The 16,523-nt window shown below is 43.5% G+C and overlaps 1 protein-coding gene across 1 annotated transcript in view; it reads right to left on the bottom strand.

The window, feature by feature from the left end:
• syne1a (spectrin repeat containing, nuclear envelope 1a) overlaps window positions 1–16,523 on the bottom strand; it is a gene marked incomplete at its 5' end in the record, with an annotated part of 228,874 nt that overhangs the window by 186,011 nt on the left and 26,340 nt on the right. Inside the window, 3 exon segments of the mRNA XM_084314285.1 lie at window positions 9,547–10,086; window positions 14,290–14,448; window positions 15,185–15,352. Coding sequence (XP_084170411.1) covers window positions 9,547–10,086; window positions 14,290–14,448; window positions 15,185–15,352 — 867 coding nt within the window.

Raw genomic sequence — 16,523 nt, 5'->3', positions numbered from 1 at the left:
AAACAAATATCAATGATTATTACAACCTCATCACCTGTCATACAGGAGACACTGGTGAGTATCATACCTGTCACCAGTAATGAATCTGAGGGCAGAGTGATAGACTGAGTCAAGTGGTTTAAGAGTTACATCACCATAGTCCAAAACTGATACGAAGACTGATCCAATTATCCATTTCCTACTATCAACTAATCAAAGGAAAGCTGGTTCTGTTTCTTTACAAGATGCAGCTCAGTGAGTCTCAGTGAGCATAAGACCCGGTAAGCCGATTGGTAATACTCAGAATGCGCTACTGTTTGAAATATTGTGGTCTAGAATCGTTGGATACTGGGTTGTATTCACAATATCATTGATATAAATGGTGAAGAGGACAGGACACAAAATTTAACCACCGTTTGTTATAGACAAAAATTCATCACACACTGTCGCCTCTCAAACAAATAATTCTGAAACCAATCACACAGCTTTCTATCCAAACCAATATTAGATAATCTTTGTAATGATCAACAGTATCAAACATTTTGGATAAATCTACAAAAAGGGCAACACAGTATTTCTACCTATCTAATGCAGAAATTGTATCATTTGTAACTAATGTAATAGCTGAAATAGTACTGTGATTAACTCTAAATCCAGATTGGTGTGGACTAAGTACAGAGTGACTTGAAAGAAAAGATTTAAGTTGATTGTTTACCAAAGATTCCAGGACTTTTGCTAAGCAGGGTAACTTGGAGATTGGGTGGTAATTAATCTCATCTCCTTTATGTAAAGGAATCACGTGGTCCTGGTCACTAGCCCCAGATCAGCACTCCAACTCTGGGAAACTTTGTGAATAGAGCCCTGGGTCCAGCACCTTCAAGCGCTGTCACATCCACCCACTTCTGTCAATAATTCATCCAAATTCCTATAAAGATTCTATGATTCAATTCAAGTTAATTACTTTTGATAAAAGGGTAGAGGTAAGCAAGCTTGATGACCTAGCTTAAACCCTGTCCTCTTTTCTTGATCCTCCAATCACAACTGGTGCTTCCCAAAATTTGTCCGAGGGAAGCAACCATTGTGATTGGAGGATAAATAAAAGAGGGCAGGGCTTGAGTTAGGTCAGGTAGGTTTAACACTTTGAGTGCCACGGACGTGTTTTGTCGTTAGTTCATGCCGACCTTTGAGTGCCCCTGACGCTATATAGCATTTGTTTGTCTTTTTTTATTTATTGGCAATTTGAATTCATATTTCATCAATCGAGCCTCACGCTAGTGTTGCAGACTCTCTCTGAGCTCAATTGGGAAGATACCGCCCCCTATCGTCTCTCCCTGTGTAACTGCACCCCATTACTTTACACTGACGAAGGGGGGGTGGCCAGTTTCCTCATTTTACTTTTCCCTCAAGCCAACTGAAGAATCCATTGTGCTCGCCGGCCCGGAAAACGTGTGGATTATGTATTTACAGTACCCAACACTGTAATCAATAAGCGTGATCGATATTTGGAATGGCGATCAGGAATTGGAATAATCTTTTTGGATAACATCTGATCTCAGGTAAGGAATTTATTTTACCAGTATTAGGATAATCAGAGCTATTTTCACAGAGATATAAGCGTTTGCCCTATGCGTGTGTGTGTGTGTGTCTGTGTGTGCGCGATCAGGAAATGAGAGAATAGATATTTCAGCCCGCCTCTATAGCGTGCATAAGTACACATATACTATCGATAATCTAGCGTTTATTTCAAAACGATTCATAAATAGGCCGAAAAATTACAACGTGTTTGTGTATGCCAGAATATTCCAGTAAATGCCTTTTATCACAGAATCTTTATATTTTCCTTGAAAACGAGGGCTTTTCAAAATGCTATAAAACGGAAATGAACCGATTAAAAAACAATCCGTTTCGACAATGTTGACTGCAAACAAGTCATTGATAAGCGACAGGCAGATTAGACACATAGCCATAATTTAAAACAGAGATTATGCGTTCACAACGCTATCATTGAAGTGGGTGCTGGCATTTAACCATGCTTTACCATATTAATGGCCGGCACTGAAACAAATCTGCAAATTCCCTCGTGTGGAAGGTATGACCACATACCATGTCAAAAACAATTAAAAAAAAACTATAAAAACAACAACATTGAAGTTCTAACCACTGAGCTCCAAGGAGTTACCACCACCACAGTTTACAAACCACCTCCCAGACCCATGGAGATGCATGAAACACCAGCACGCGGGAAACCCAAGGTGATTAGAGACTTCAACAGCCACAGCACACAATGGGGATATACAGCCAACAACAACAACAACACATGGAGTACAAATGTGGGCCAAAAACAGCCAGCTTAATCTGACCCACAACGCCAAACAACCAACGTTCTTCAACAGTGGACGATGGAGAGCAGGCTACAACCCTGGTATTCTGTTCGCCAGCCACAAGATCACCGGAAGAAGCAAGAAGCTTCACCCCAACCGCAATTCCTTTCCGAAGAAGATTACACTTTGGAAAAGCGAATTGGCCTGGCTTCCAAGAAGATCTCGAAAGGAAGATTGCCTTCCAGCGGACACCAAGAACAGTGACACGTTCACCAAGCTTGTGCACAAAGCAGCCCACAAGAACATCCCAAGAGGCTACCACACTCATTACATCCTGGGCCTCGATGCCCAAAGTACTGAACTGTATGAGCAACACCAACAGCTCTATGAATCTGACCCCTTTGCTGGAAGTATACCATCGAAATAGGTGAAAGACCTCCATATCAGAAAGTCGCCAGCTGAAGTGGAAAAACCTGCTGAAAACAACTGATATGGTATAAAAAGAGCAAAAAGTCGTGGAGCCTCATCCAAAAAAATCTGCTCAATGGGAAATCTACCATCAAACAGCCAAGACCAAAAGTAGAAGTAAAACAACTCCCAAACCACTGGACTGACTAAGCAGTTCTCCCATGAAGAGCTCAATATCAGCATCAACACTCTTAAGACCGGTAAAGCCATCGGACTGGATAACATGTTCACTGAAGAGATCGAGCACTTTGGACCTCTGATGAGGAAAATGGATCCTCAGGCTGATGAACTGATCAAACATACCAAAGATCTGGAGGAAAACCAGGATCATTGCCCTTCTCAAACCAGGCTTACCCCTGTTGCTGAACCAACTATCATCCATCAACAAGTCAGATTCCGACTCTATTAGGGCTGACCCCTATTAGTCGATTAGTCGACTAATCGGTCGAAAGGAGCCGTAGTTGACTGGCCAACCTCTTAGTCGAATATATATAAAAAAATATATATATATTATAATTATTATTTTATTTATTATTATTTTTTGTATCATTCTTTCCAAAAGAAAAGAGGCCTAGAAGCGTGGCTAACGCTAATGGCACGCATACCAGAGGCTAACTGCCTACGAAAACAGGCACAGAGGCACTGAAAGAGGATTTCACCCATCTAATGAACACACGTAGACTAGACAAATATCAAGATGTATCCATCAGTGGACCAATTGCATGCTTTTGCAGAGGACAAGAAGCCTTCAGTCGACTCCTTCAGACATTAAGCACCCCCACAGCCCAAATGGAATGATACAAAAGTAAAAAAAAAAAAAAAAAAAAAACATTATTTATTATTATTATAAAAAAAAATTGTCGACCAATAGTCGACTAACGGCAAATTTTGGCCAATCATAGTCGACCATCCAAATCCTTAGTCGGGGACAGTCCTAGACTCTATTAACAAGCCAACTTCTGAACCTCTATATCTACACACCAATGACTGAACGTTTCATCTACACTAATCCATACTATGGAGCACTGCCATGTATGTCTATATAATACTACCCGACCCTTGTAGCTCAAAATACCTTGCAGGGTTCAATACGAATGCAAAGGACTGTGTAAAGAAATGTGAAACTCAAATAACTAGCATGCTTCAAAGAAGGACTGGATCCAGGCAACTCCAATATTGAGTTGAGTTTATTAGGATCCCCATTAGCTATGTAAGGGATAATGTATAGCTACTACGAGGTCATTGTCGCAAAATAATTGACCGACACGGAGTTTAAAATACTGAGGCGCCTCGCCGAGGTGTTTTAAACATCAGTGAAGGTCAATTATTTTGCGACAATGATCGAGTATAGCTATACATTATCCCGCTTATTACATGGCTAACTTACTAACAATATACCTAATTAATTTTACATCGACAAGACGAGATCAAATGCAGACACAGTTCTGTTCTGTCGCTCCCGCTGTCATCGTCACACACACTCCGCTGTCAGTGCAGCCGGCAGGTGTGTCTGATTGGCTGCACTGATGCAGTGTGTCAGTGGGCTTGATTGCGAACAGCTGCGCACAGCGGTCATTATTGTTCGGCAGAGGTCCGTTATCGAGTAATAACGGACCTCTGACGAGCGCTATTGACCAATCACAAGCAAGCATTTCGGCGAATGTGAAAACGCCATGTAATAATGCATGACAACAACTAGTCTCCCTGGGGTCCACACAAAACATAAAACATTACAATCGACAAGACTTTTACAGAACAGTAAATAAAAAATTAAAAACTGATTTCCGAAGTCCATTTTCCTTCAAGCATTGACTTTCATATTTTCCATCATATACCACTTATTTTCAGATTTTCATTTCATTGGAAAGAAAATAATGATAATAATAATAATAATGATAATAAAATAAGAATAAAGTACTTATATCTGCATTTACAGATGCCAGCCTTCAATTCTCTTAAGGTACAACTACCTGAAATGAAAATACAGTAGCGGTTGTATACATATTGTTACAGTACATACATACTACATACAGTGAGACATTGGGTTCATGCTCAAAATGAAACGTTAGAGTAGAAGGCCATCTACTCTGGCTGGCCGAGTCACACTGCAGGGGGTCGGAGTGCAAGGAGTGGGCCCTGTACTTACACACACCCTGTCCCCCAAACACACACCCTGTCCCCCAAACACACACCCTGTCCCCCAAACACACACCCTGTCCCCCAAACACACACCCCGTCCCCCAAACAGGGTAGAAACAAATGTAGAAAAAGTGTTTTTGTTTACACACACAATCACACAACATGCATATTGAAAAGCAAAAATACACACGTTCTACAATAGGTACACATCTTATTTTCATGTGGGTCGATGTAGAGACGTTCTGATCAATGACAAGGCTGTACTTAATAAATCCCTGAGTCACAGGCACAGACATACCAGCACACACCGATCAATACCCAGTTAACGCCAAACATGGACCGATCATCGATCATGGTGGGTGGGACCATGGGTGGGATGGATCAATGGAGAAAACCTCAAACCCATTAGCACATTGACACTAGAGCTTGATATTTATGTCTGAACTCCACAGGACACGACGGCACCCAACGGGTCGGGCTTGGGTTAACTTGGGTGGAGGAGATCTTCTGCCCTCAACACATAGGGGCGAATTCACGAAGGGATTGCGCAGCTTTTTCTGACGCTATGCCGGCGCAAATAGCTCTGAAACACAGTTTGCTATTCACAAAGGAAGCGCAACGGGTGAAATGAGGTGGTAACTGCGTTCCGTCAGCATTGCGTCCGGTGCTATTTGCTCCCTTTCGCTCGATTGTCGCTCGAAAACCTCCTGCTGTGTGGGTTCTCTTATTCATAACAATGGAAGCAATAACAGCAATAACAGCCTGGCAAGAATCGCCCGCCGTGTGCATTGGATTTAAGAGCTTAATTCCCTCTCCCTCATTTCGGGTTTATTTGCCCCCTTCCTGATATCTGCCAACAGCGCCAGCAGGTGCAGACTGCTCCACGAGCCAACTGCGCTGGAGCAAATCAAGATCAAATTGCACACCTATGGGCGTGTTCGCGCTAGTATCTCATCCGTGCAATATCTTTAGTGAATGACTCGCAAAGACGGAGCAGATACTGCGGGCAAATCGTGAGCAGTTAAGGGTGCAATTACCACCGCGCAATCCATTCTTTGTGAATTCGCCCCATAGAGTCTTGTTTAAAGTCTCGGTGTGTTGGAATTCCACGCGGTGGAGCAGGGTTTTGCAACCTCCACCTCCATCCTGTCAGAGGGGGTCGACCAAAAACCAATCTACAAAGATATCCTTCGAAATTCAACAGGGTCAACTTTCCCAGGTGTGGAGAGAGGAGGTCGCCATGGCAACCACCTTTTCCCCCTTCACAATGGGCATCTCTCAGGGCAACATCAAAGAGCTGACAAAGGCCATCTACTCTGGCTGGCCGAGTCACACTGCAGGGGGTCGGAATGCAAGGAGTGGGCCCTGTACTTACACACACCCTGTCCCCCAAACACACACCCTGTCCCCCAAACACACACCCTGTCCCCCAAACACACACCCTGTCCCCCAAACACACACCCTGTCCCCCAAACACACACCCTGTCCCCCAAACACACACCCCGTCCCCCAAACACACACCCCGTCCCCCAAACACACACCCTGTCCCCCAAACACACACCCTGTCCCCCAAACACACACCCTGTCCCCCGAACACACACCCTGTCTCCCAAACACACACCCTGTCCCCCGAACACACACTCTGAAAGACATTTTCAGCACAAAGCTGACAAAATATGAATAGAAATTGGACTAAACGTTTTAAGTGTGGATCAATGGAGAACTCTATATGCATGTTTGTTGTGTTATAATGAATTATTCTGTGTGCAAAGGCTAATTAACTTTCCCTAGGCTTCCAAATCTAATGACTGACACCCACACATTCAGCTTATTGTGCTGGACATCATACAATGAGTTGTAGATGTGTATCTCAACTGTACAAACTTGTATTGACATTTCTTAATAAAAGAAAAAATACTAATTTAATCAGATTAATCACTTTATTCAAATTGAACATTTGTGATGTCACAGTATGTCATAATAGAACATTCTAGAACATTTGTGATGTCACAGTATGATGTCATAATAAAACATTCTAGAACATTTGTGATGTCACAGTATGATGTCATAAATAGAACATTCTAGAACATTTGTGATGTCACAGTATGATGTCATAATAGAACATTCTAGAATATTTGTGATGTCACAGTATGATGTCATAATAGAACAAAAAGCAAGGATGACAAATAAATTAAAACATGTACAACTTGATTGACAAAGGTTGGAGATAAAGGTTTTAAACTCTGTAACAGGGGGGAGAATTTCAAGCGTTAAGGACTGTTAAAGTCCCCCAAACACACACCCTGTCCCCCAAACACACACACACCCCGTCCCCCAAACACACACTCTGTCCCCCAAACACACACCCTGTCCCCCAAACACACACCCCGTCCCCCAAACACACACACACCCCGTCCCCCAAACACACACTCTGTCCCCCAAACACACACCCTGTCCCCCAAACACACACACACCCGTCCCCCAAACAGGGTAGAAACAAATGTAGAAAAAGCGTTTTTGTTTACACACACAATCACACAACATGCATATTGAAAAGCAAACATACACATGTTCTACAATAGGTACACATCTTATTTTCATGTGGGTCGATGTAGAGACGTTCTGATCAATGACAAGGCTGTACTTAATAAATCCCTGAGTCACAGGCACAGACATACCAGCACACACCAATCAATACCCAGTTAACGCCAAACATGGACCGATCATCGATCATGGTGGGTGGGACCATGGGTGGGATGGATCAATGGAGAAAACCTCAAACCCATTAGCACATTGACACTAGAGCTTGATATTTATGTCTGAACTCCACAGGACACGGCAGGCACCCAACGGGTCGGGCTTGGGTTAACTTGGGTGGAGGAGATCTTCTGCCCTCAACACATAGGGGCGAATTCACGAAGGGATTGCGCAGCTTTTTCTGACGCTATGCCGGCGCAAATAGCTCTGAAACACAGTTTGCTATTCACAAAGGAAGCGCAACGGGTGAAATGAGGTGGTAACTGCGTTCCGTCAGCATTGCGTCCGGTGCTATTTGCTCCCTTTCGCTCGATTGTCGCTCGAAAACCTCCTGCTGTGTGGGTTCTCTTATTCATAACAATGGAAGCAATAACAGCAATAACAGCCTGGCAAGAATCGCCCGCCGTGTGCATTGGATTTAAGAGCTTAATTCCCTCTCCCTCATTTCGGGTTTATTTGCCCCCTTCCTGATATCTGCCAACAGCGCCGGCAGGTGCAGACTGCTCCACGAGCCAACTGCGCTGGAGCAAATCAAGATCAAATTGCACACCTATGGGCGTGTTCGCGCTAGTATCTCATCCGCGCAATATCTTTAGTGAATGGCTCGCAAAGACGGAGCAGATACTGCGGGCAAATCGTGAGCAGTTGAGGGTGCAATTACCACCGCGCAATCCATTCTTTGTGAATTCGCCCCATAGAGTCTTGTTTAAAGTCTCGGTGTGTTGGAATTCCACGCGGTGGAGCAGGGTTTTGCAACCTCCACCTCCATCCTGTCAGAGGGGGTCGACCAAAAACCAATCTACAAAGATATCCTTCGAAATTCAACAGGGTCAACTTTCCCAGGTGTGGAGAGAGGAGGTCGCCATGGCAACCACCTTTTCCCCCTTCACAATGGGCATCTCTCAGGGCAACATCAAAGAGCTGACAAAGGCCATCTACTCTGGCTGGCCGAGTCACACTGCAGGGGGTCGGAATGCAAGGAGTGGGCCCTGTACTTACACACACCCTGTCCCCCAAACACACACCCTGTCCCCCAAACACACACCCTGTCCCCCAAACACACACCCCGTCCCCCAAACACACACCCTGTCCCCCAAACACACACCCTGTCCCCCAAACACACACCCTGTCCCCCAAACACACACCCTGTCCCCCAAACACACACCCCGTCCCCCAAACACACACCCTGTCCCCCAAACACACACCCTGTCCCCCAAACACACACCCTGTCCCCCAAACACACACTCTGAAAGAAATTTTCAGCACAAAGCTGACAAAATATGAATAGAAATTGGACTAAACGTTTTAAGTGTGGATCAATGGAGAACTCTATATGCATGTTTGTTGTGTTATAATGAATTATTCTGTGTGCAAAGGCTAATTAACTTTCCCTAGGCTTCCAAATCTAATGACTGACACCCACACATTCAGATTATTGTGCTGGACATCATACAATGAGTTGTAGATGTGTATCTCAACTGTACAAACTTGTATTGACATTTCTTAATAAAAGAAAAAAGACTAATTTAATCAGATTAATCACTTTATTCAAATTGAACATTTGTGATGTCACAGTATGTCATAATAGAACATTCTAGAACATTTGTGATGTCACAGTATGATGTCATAATAAAACATTCTAGAACATTTGTGATGTCACAGTATGATGTCATAAATAGAACATTCTAGAACATTTGTGATGTCACAGTATGATGTCATAATAGAACATTCTAGAATATTTGTGATGTCACAGTATGATGTCATAATAGAACAAAAAGCAAGGATGACAAATAAATTAAAACATGTACAACTTGATTGACAAAGGTTGGAGATAAAGGTTTTAAACTCTGTAACAGGGGGGAGAATTTCAAGCGTTAAGGACTGTTAAAGCCATCTGGAAGAATTCGGCCGACATCTCGAGGAAGTCCTCCTCGTAGACCGACCTGCCCTCCAGGCCCAGGATCATGAGCATCTGGCAGGCGTTCCTGATCGCTCCCCTATCCACCACCTCTCCCTTCCTCTCGCAGGCGATCATGTCCAGCAGGGTCTGTCGGAGGTGGTCCCGGATGCAGCCGTATTGCACCACCTGGTCCCGGAAGATGATGAGGCCCAGGTTGTAGACGTTATCCACGTTGTTCTCCTGCACATAGATACAGTCCATGTACCAGAGGATATCTCTGATCCTCACCATGGCAGTCTGATGGTCGATCCAGGCTTGATTCAGTGTTTGGAGAAAGTTATTGTTTAGAGAGTTGAGGACATCTTCTCGTACTTTGTTGATGAGGTGCTCGGTGACCACCTCCCGCAGGCCCGTGTAGAGCTTCTCGCCGTGCTTGTGTAGCACCATGGTGTAGGTGTTCCTGTACAGCTCCTCCAAGCTCAGCCCGCTGTTGCTCTTCCTCTGGATCTCCTGGATGGCATTCTTGAGAAGGTCCCAGATGTTGTTGACTTGACATACATCCATGTTGTTGACTTGACATACATCCAGTGGCATCTTTCCAAAGCTACACATGTTTGAGAAATGCAGGTTTCAATCTATGTTGTTTAACAGTTGATATCTTCAGTCCTGTTTCAAAATGCGCAAAATACAGTATATATTCAAGCTTACAGACAAGTAGCCGGAAACAACAAGTGATATATTCACTTGTCTACTGAGATCTGAGATATTCTGAGAGACTTGTTGTATATATAGAACACAAATGTTCTAGAATGTTCTATTATGACATCATACTGTGACATCACAAATGTTCTAGAATGTTCTATTATGATCATACTGTGACATTACAAATGTTCTAGAATGTCCTATTATGACATCATACTGTGACATCACAAATGTTCTAGAATGTATATTATGACATCATACTGTGAAATCACAAATGTTCTAGAATGTTCTATTATGACATCACAAATGTTCTAGAATGTCCTATTATGACATCATACTGTGACATCACAACGGAACATGTTTGAGTTCCATTTGAATAATATAAATATGTTTGGTAAGGCTGTCCCCGAAGCCTGTTTTTGGGATTCAAACTTCGTCAGGGTTCTTCGACGTTCGAACCTTTGTTTTTAATTAAAACATTTAAATTTAAAGGGGAACTATCTTATAAATGGCCTTTTTTCAGTGTTTAGCATTGTTTCCTAGCTATGTGGACTTATATTAATATGATCTATGTCTCTAATTCTCATATTGGCGCATTCTTCCAATTCTCCTCTCACAATATTCACCCTCACTGAACTGAGTCATCTGAACATGTGCTGATTTGTGATGTCAGAGAGACTCAGCTGCATGATAATGTGGCAGATGCCACCAGGCCACACAGTGGTTTAGGAGCCCAGCCTCAAAACGGCTCGAGATCTTGAGGTAGAAAAATGCTGTTTTTGAGGACTTGATTAGAAATACAAAACAATGAATTAAAAAAAATTATAATTACAGAGGTGTTCCATAAACTCACAGGAATTGTGTAAAAGTGCCCAAATAGTGAAAGAAATAGTAAAATAGTTCCCCTTTAAGACACTAGGAACCAGCAGGCCACCTTTGCTCTGCCTGTGTGCAATGATTGACAGGCTTAGGCACACCCCTAGGCACCCCTAGGCACCCCCTCTGAGCCTATTAGGAAGCTGGATCACGCCGAGCTGGGTTCAGACTCGGTCACCACCCCTGGCGACGGAGTAACAAACACAGTTCATACCTGGTCACCCCTGGCGACGGAGTAACAAACACAGGTCATACCTGGTCACCCCTGGCGACGGAGTAACAAACACAGTTCATACCTGGTCACCCCTGGCGACGGAGTAACAAACACAGGTCATACCTGGTCACCCCTGGCGACGGAGTAACAAACACAGTTCATACCTGGTCACCCCTGGCGACGGAGTAACAAACACAGGTCATACCTGGTCACCCCTGGCGACGGAGTAACAAACACAGGTCATACCTGGTCACCCCTGGCGACGGAGTAACAAACACAGTTCATACCTGGTCACCCCTGGCGACGGAGTAACAAACACAGGTCATACCTGGTCACCCCTGGCGACTGAGTAACAAACACGCTGGTGTGTGCTCCTAACAAAGACTGCTACAGATCCTCTAGACTGCTACAGACAGATGACAAACCACTGCACTACACCTGGGCCCTCATTCATCAACGTGACGTAGAATATGTTCTATTTCCACACGTAAGCACAGAATGTAGAATCAGTGCACGCACAGAAAAATCGGGACGTACGCAGGTTCTACGCACACCTGTCATGATGAATATGACTTTGATCCTACGTTTGAGCTCGTGCACTGTTTTAAGTATTTGCATACCAGAACCGCCCCGATTAACCATATACGGTAATGGAATACCCCCATGAAATGTGGAAAAATGGACTAAGCCGAGGGAAGCGTGTCATGAGACAGGCTGACAGACGTGTACACTTACGGTGATGTCGGATATGATATCTATTAACCATTGCTGCCTGGGCAGCGCAAACACTAATAAAGACCGCGCTGGAATATGACTGCCTTTTCCCGTGTTGTTTGATTAATACCCAGGGATTAAAGTTCTCCTCAATTTTATTCCAAATCGCGATGGATCTTCCGTCAATTTTCTACCTGCTGCATATGATTTCTAGAGGCATACTACAATCTATTTTGATGTCAGTATTGGGTAGCCTATATAAACAATAATACGAGAGCATATACAAGAACAATGAATCTCACTGCATGTATGATGTAGCCTGCCTTTCAATACATGAACTTGAATTCCATCATGTTTGTGTGCGGGACTCACAAGGCTGTTGTCACAATGGGTGGTACCGGTACAGTAATAACAGTCCACACAATATCACGATGGACCATGCCATAGCCTATGTTCTATTAGGACATGATCTGTGACGACAAATGTTCTAGAATGTTTGATTAAGATATCATACTCTGACAGCATGCCTATGATCAACAAAAACGCGAACTTGAATCCCATCATATACATAGTCTGTCCACTATCTGGTGTCATTGCAATGCGTTTTCTATTCTTTCTTATACAGTAAAAAGGGGGAAGAACACTATATCGTGGGTGTTCATATGACTTGTATTCTGCTTACAGCTTCGAAATTCCACTTGTTTCGTTTAACGTAAAGCCTTTTAAATATAATCAAAACGTTCCCGTGTTTCTGCGGTCTGTGCGCAAAATAATAACGAGTTGAGCTACGCGGAGCGCAGTCAGTCAGTAGGCCTACACCCCGTATATTCCGATAACGCTATATAAACCATGCTGCATTCATTCTGAGAGAAAGATCTATTATTCCAAATGCTATTTATAGGGTTTTGACCATAATTACACTACTGTTGCTATTTTACAATGAACTATAATGAATTACGGTTCATACAGAACATGCCAGTGTTGAAACTAATGCACAGAAGCTCATTTCCTTGTTGTAATAATATATTCTACCACTGGGCGTCAGCTAAGTGTGCTCCGAGCTGTGCGTAAATATAAGCACGGAGTCAAGTTCAAGTTGAAATTGATGAATCCCACTCTTTGCTTAGAAATGGTCGTACGCACAGGTTAAGCACAAATCTGTGTGTAAGACACGTTGATGAATGAGGGCCCTGGTGAGGTGGTCCTATCCAGCCTGTAACTTTGACAATCTGGTGCTATAATCTGACATGGCATAAATGATCATATCAAAAGTTCAAGTCACCCCAATGTCCTAGTTTAAGTTAGTGAGACACTGTGGTTATGTGTTGCTGTTATTTAATGTGCTACTGGCTAGAAGTGGCAAGGCCCAATTACTACTATATCATTTAGTCAGTGTAGTCCAAAAGCTTACATTACTAAATTCGAAACTGTAAGGCTGTCAGCACATAATTATACATTCCATCGTCTGAGCCTAATACTCTTAATCATAAAGCCTGCTTAGTAATTGAATCCTAAAGCCACCTCTGTTAGTTCAGTATTATATCGTACATTCCTTGCTAGATGTTTTCATGTTTGTATATGTGTGTGTGAATTCAAAGAGACGCGTGTCCATATTGCCTGTAAAGTTGGGATATCCAGTCACACCTAGCAAAAGAACTATAGCTTGATAATCTAATGTTCCAAATCGTTAATCAGCGGTGCCCCCTAAAAAAATAAATCTATACCCTGTTTAGGGCACAGTTGTGGGTTTGAACAGAATCATTTGGTGTTCTGCCTGGGCCAGAGTCAAATCTTTAGGCCGGAGTCACTTTCTAATTGACTAATTGATTATCTCCAATCACAACTCTCTCACAATCCCCTCGTGGGAAGCAACAGATCAAGGAAAGAGGACAGAGCTTAAAGGAACACGCCAACATTTTGGGAAATTGGCCTACCGTCTTCTCCAGAGAGAGACAAGAAGGTAGATACTGTACCAGTTTCCTCTCTGTGCGTTCAGTAGAAATCTATCTGGCTGCACGTTAGCCTAGCTCAGCACAATGAATGGAAGTGGACGTGGGCGGTTAGCCTTCGGCACAGAGAGAAAACTGGTATCTATCCTATTGTCTCTCTCTGGAGAAGACGATAAGCTAATTTCCCCAAAATGTTGGCGTGTTCTTTTAAGATAGGTCAATTGACACATGAAAATGCTTGTGTGAATGACACAGTGAGACTCCCTCTACCTGCAGGCTGTGCTCCTGAGCCCCTACTTTGCGATCCACCTCTCGGAAAACTCCGTCCAGTTCCTGTAGCGACTGGCTAAGCCCCTTCCCCTTCTGGTGGCAGTGGGACACCAGTAGCTCCGCCTCATTCCTGTCCACCTGCAAACGCGTCAGGTGTTGCTGCAAGATACACACACACATACACACACACACACGCACGCACGCACGCACACACACACACACACACACACACACACACACACACACACACACACACACACACACACACACACACACACACACACACACACACACAGAGGAGATAAGATAAGTTACAGAGAGATAAGTTACACTAGCTTATTATTCAGAAGACTCTCACTTGATGGTGATTATATGAATCTTGTCGATGTACTAACCCTCTGTAAAATAAATACATAAATAAATAAAGTGGTATAAAAATGGGGTCCCTTTGACTTTTGTCCCCAAGGGCAATGCAGCTTTTGTACATTGTCATACGCTAGGTGGTGGATCCGGATTCATCAATTATATCATAGACGGATCTTCTGATCAAAATAGGTTTATTAGTAAAAACAATTAGTACAAAGTACATGTAGGTTAAATGAGCTTTGCTAAAAGGAGTACTCTCACCGTGGCCAGCTAGAAAACACTGAGGCAGAGAAAGAGACAATTGAGCTTAAGTATAGAGAGGGGTGGGGGCCGTAGCCCCTTGCCTCTCTCTTAGGTGTGAACTAAGCTATTGTTTCGGGGGAACCAAAAGGGATTCCTCCACATGTAAAATACAACATAGAAGACCCAATAATTTGGGTTCACAGGGACTTTACAAACTCATTATGGAGTCACCTGCCAAAAAAAAGACTGGGAACCTCCGCTTCTAGACAGTGATATGATCCCCCACCTGGTGTGTGAGGTACATCTGCCTGGCCTCCTCCAGGCTCTCAGCCTCCAGGATCCTGCTGATCTTCCCCTGGGCCTCCCTCCGCACCCTGAGGACCTCCTCCAGAGCCCCGTGCACCTCCCCTCTCAGCTCCTCACACATACTGGTAGTGGAGCCCTCCTCGTCCCACTGCGAGAGGGGAGAGAGTTAAGAGAGACATTTTGATTCATTGAATTACAAGGATCCCCAAAACTTAGGATATGCAGGAAATAAATATATGCTCAAATAGAGAAGCAGTATGATTTTATACTTTTGGAAAAATGTGGTCAAATTAAAAGCGAGCAAACTATAAACTCCAATCAATGATCACAGTAACATCAATAATCACCAATATACAAAAAATTGCATGTTATTCTGTATTAGTATAATCTCAAGTAGCCAGACCTCTCTCCAGTGCTGGCACAGTGCTACCATAGTGTAAAAAAAAAAGTAATAATAATCTAACCCTAACTAACCTTACTGTCATGCACTGTCCTAATATACTAACATACACTGTAGCACTCAACACTTTGATGAACATTGTTACTGATGACTTGTAAGTCGCTTTGGATAAAAGCATCAGCTAAATGACTAAATGTAAATGTAAATGTCTGGCTGAACCTATTATCATTCCATTATAGAGGGGAAAAAATGCTCTGGCTTGTTTGTATTTCTTTAAACCAATCACAATCAACCTGGGCGGTGCTAAATCCAAGATGCAGCGACGGTGGCGTTATTTTTTCCTGTAGCCGCATTTTGCGGAGACGCTCTCTGATTGACCACTGACTGACACTCTCTGATTGGCCACTGACATGTGCGCCCAAACCCATTTCCGGGTCTAACAGCCTGCAAACTACCTAACGCCTAGTTTATCACTGGTTAAGCTTAGGCGACTCTTTCGAAGTTGGTTAAGGTTAGAGTTTGGAATCAGGGCTGGTGTTCTATCGCCCTGCTCTAAGACAAACTCTAACCTTAATTCGAAAGAGTGCCTAAGCTTAACCGGTGTAGAAACAGGCGTCACACGATTGGGCGCACATGTCACATGAAGTGGCCAATCAGAGAGCGTCTCCGCAAAATGCGTCTACGAAAAAAATTACGCGCGACGGTGCCCTATAGTGCCACAGATAGAGGAAGGGGAGGAGAATTACGACTGAAATAGTCAGCCAATGGCAGCTTATACCAACTGTCTCATGGCAGCAATCCAGACTAGAATTAGTATATTATATTAATAAATATAAGATAAGATATTCCTTTATTGATCCCCTTGGGGAAATTTGGGTGTCATAGCAGCATGGGGGAGGGGGGGTACAGGTATGGGCAG

This window comes from Notolepis coatsorum (genome assembly GCF_963971535.1).
Source record: "Notolepis coatsorum genome assembly, chromosome: 5".
Classification (NCBI taxonomy): Eukaryota; Metazoa; Chordata; class Actinopteri; order Aulopiformes; family Paralepididae; genus Notolepis; species Notolepis coatsorum.
The sequence above is the reverse complement of the archived record's forward strand: the minus strand, read 5'-3'. Positions and strand labels throughout refer to the sequence as shown.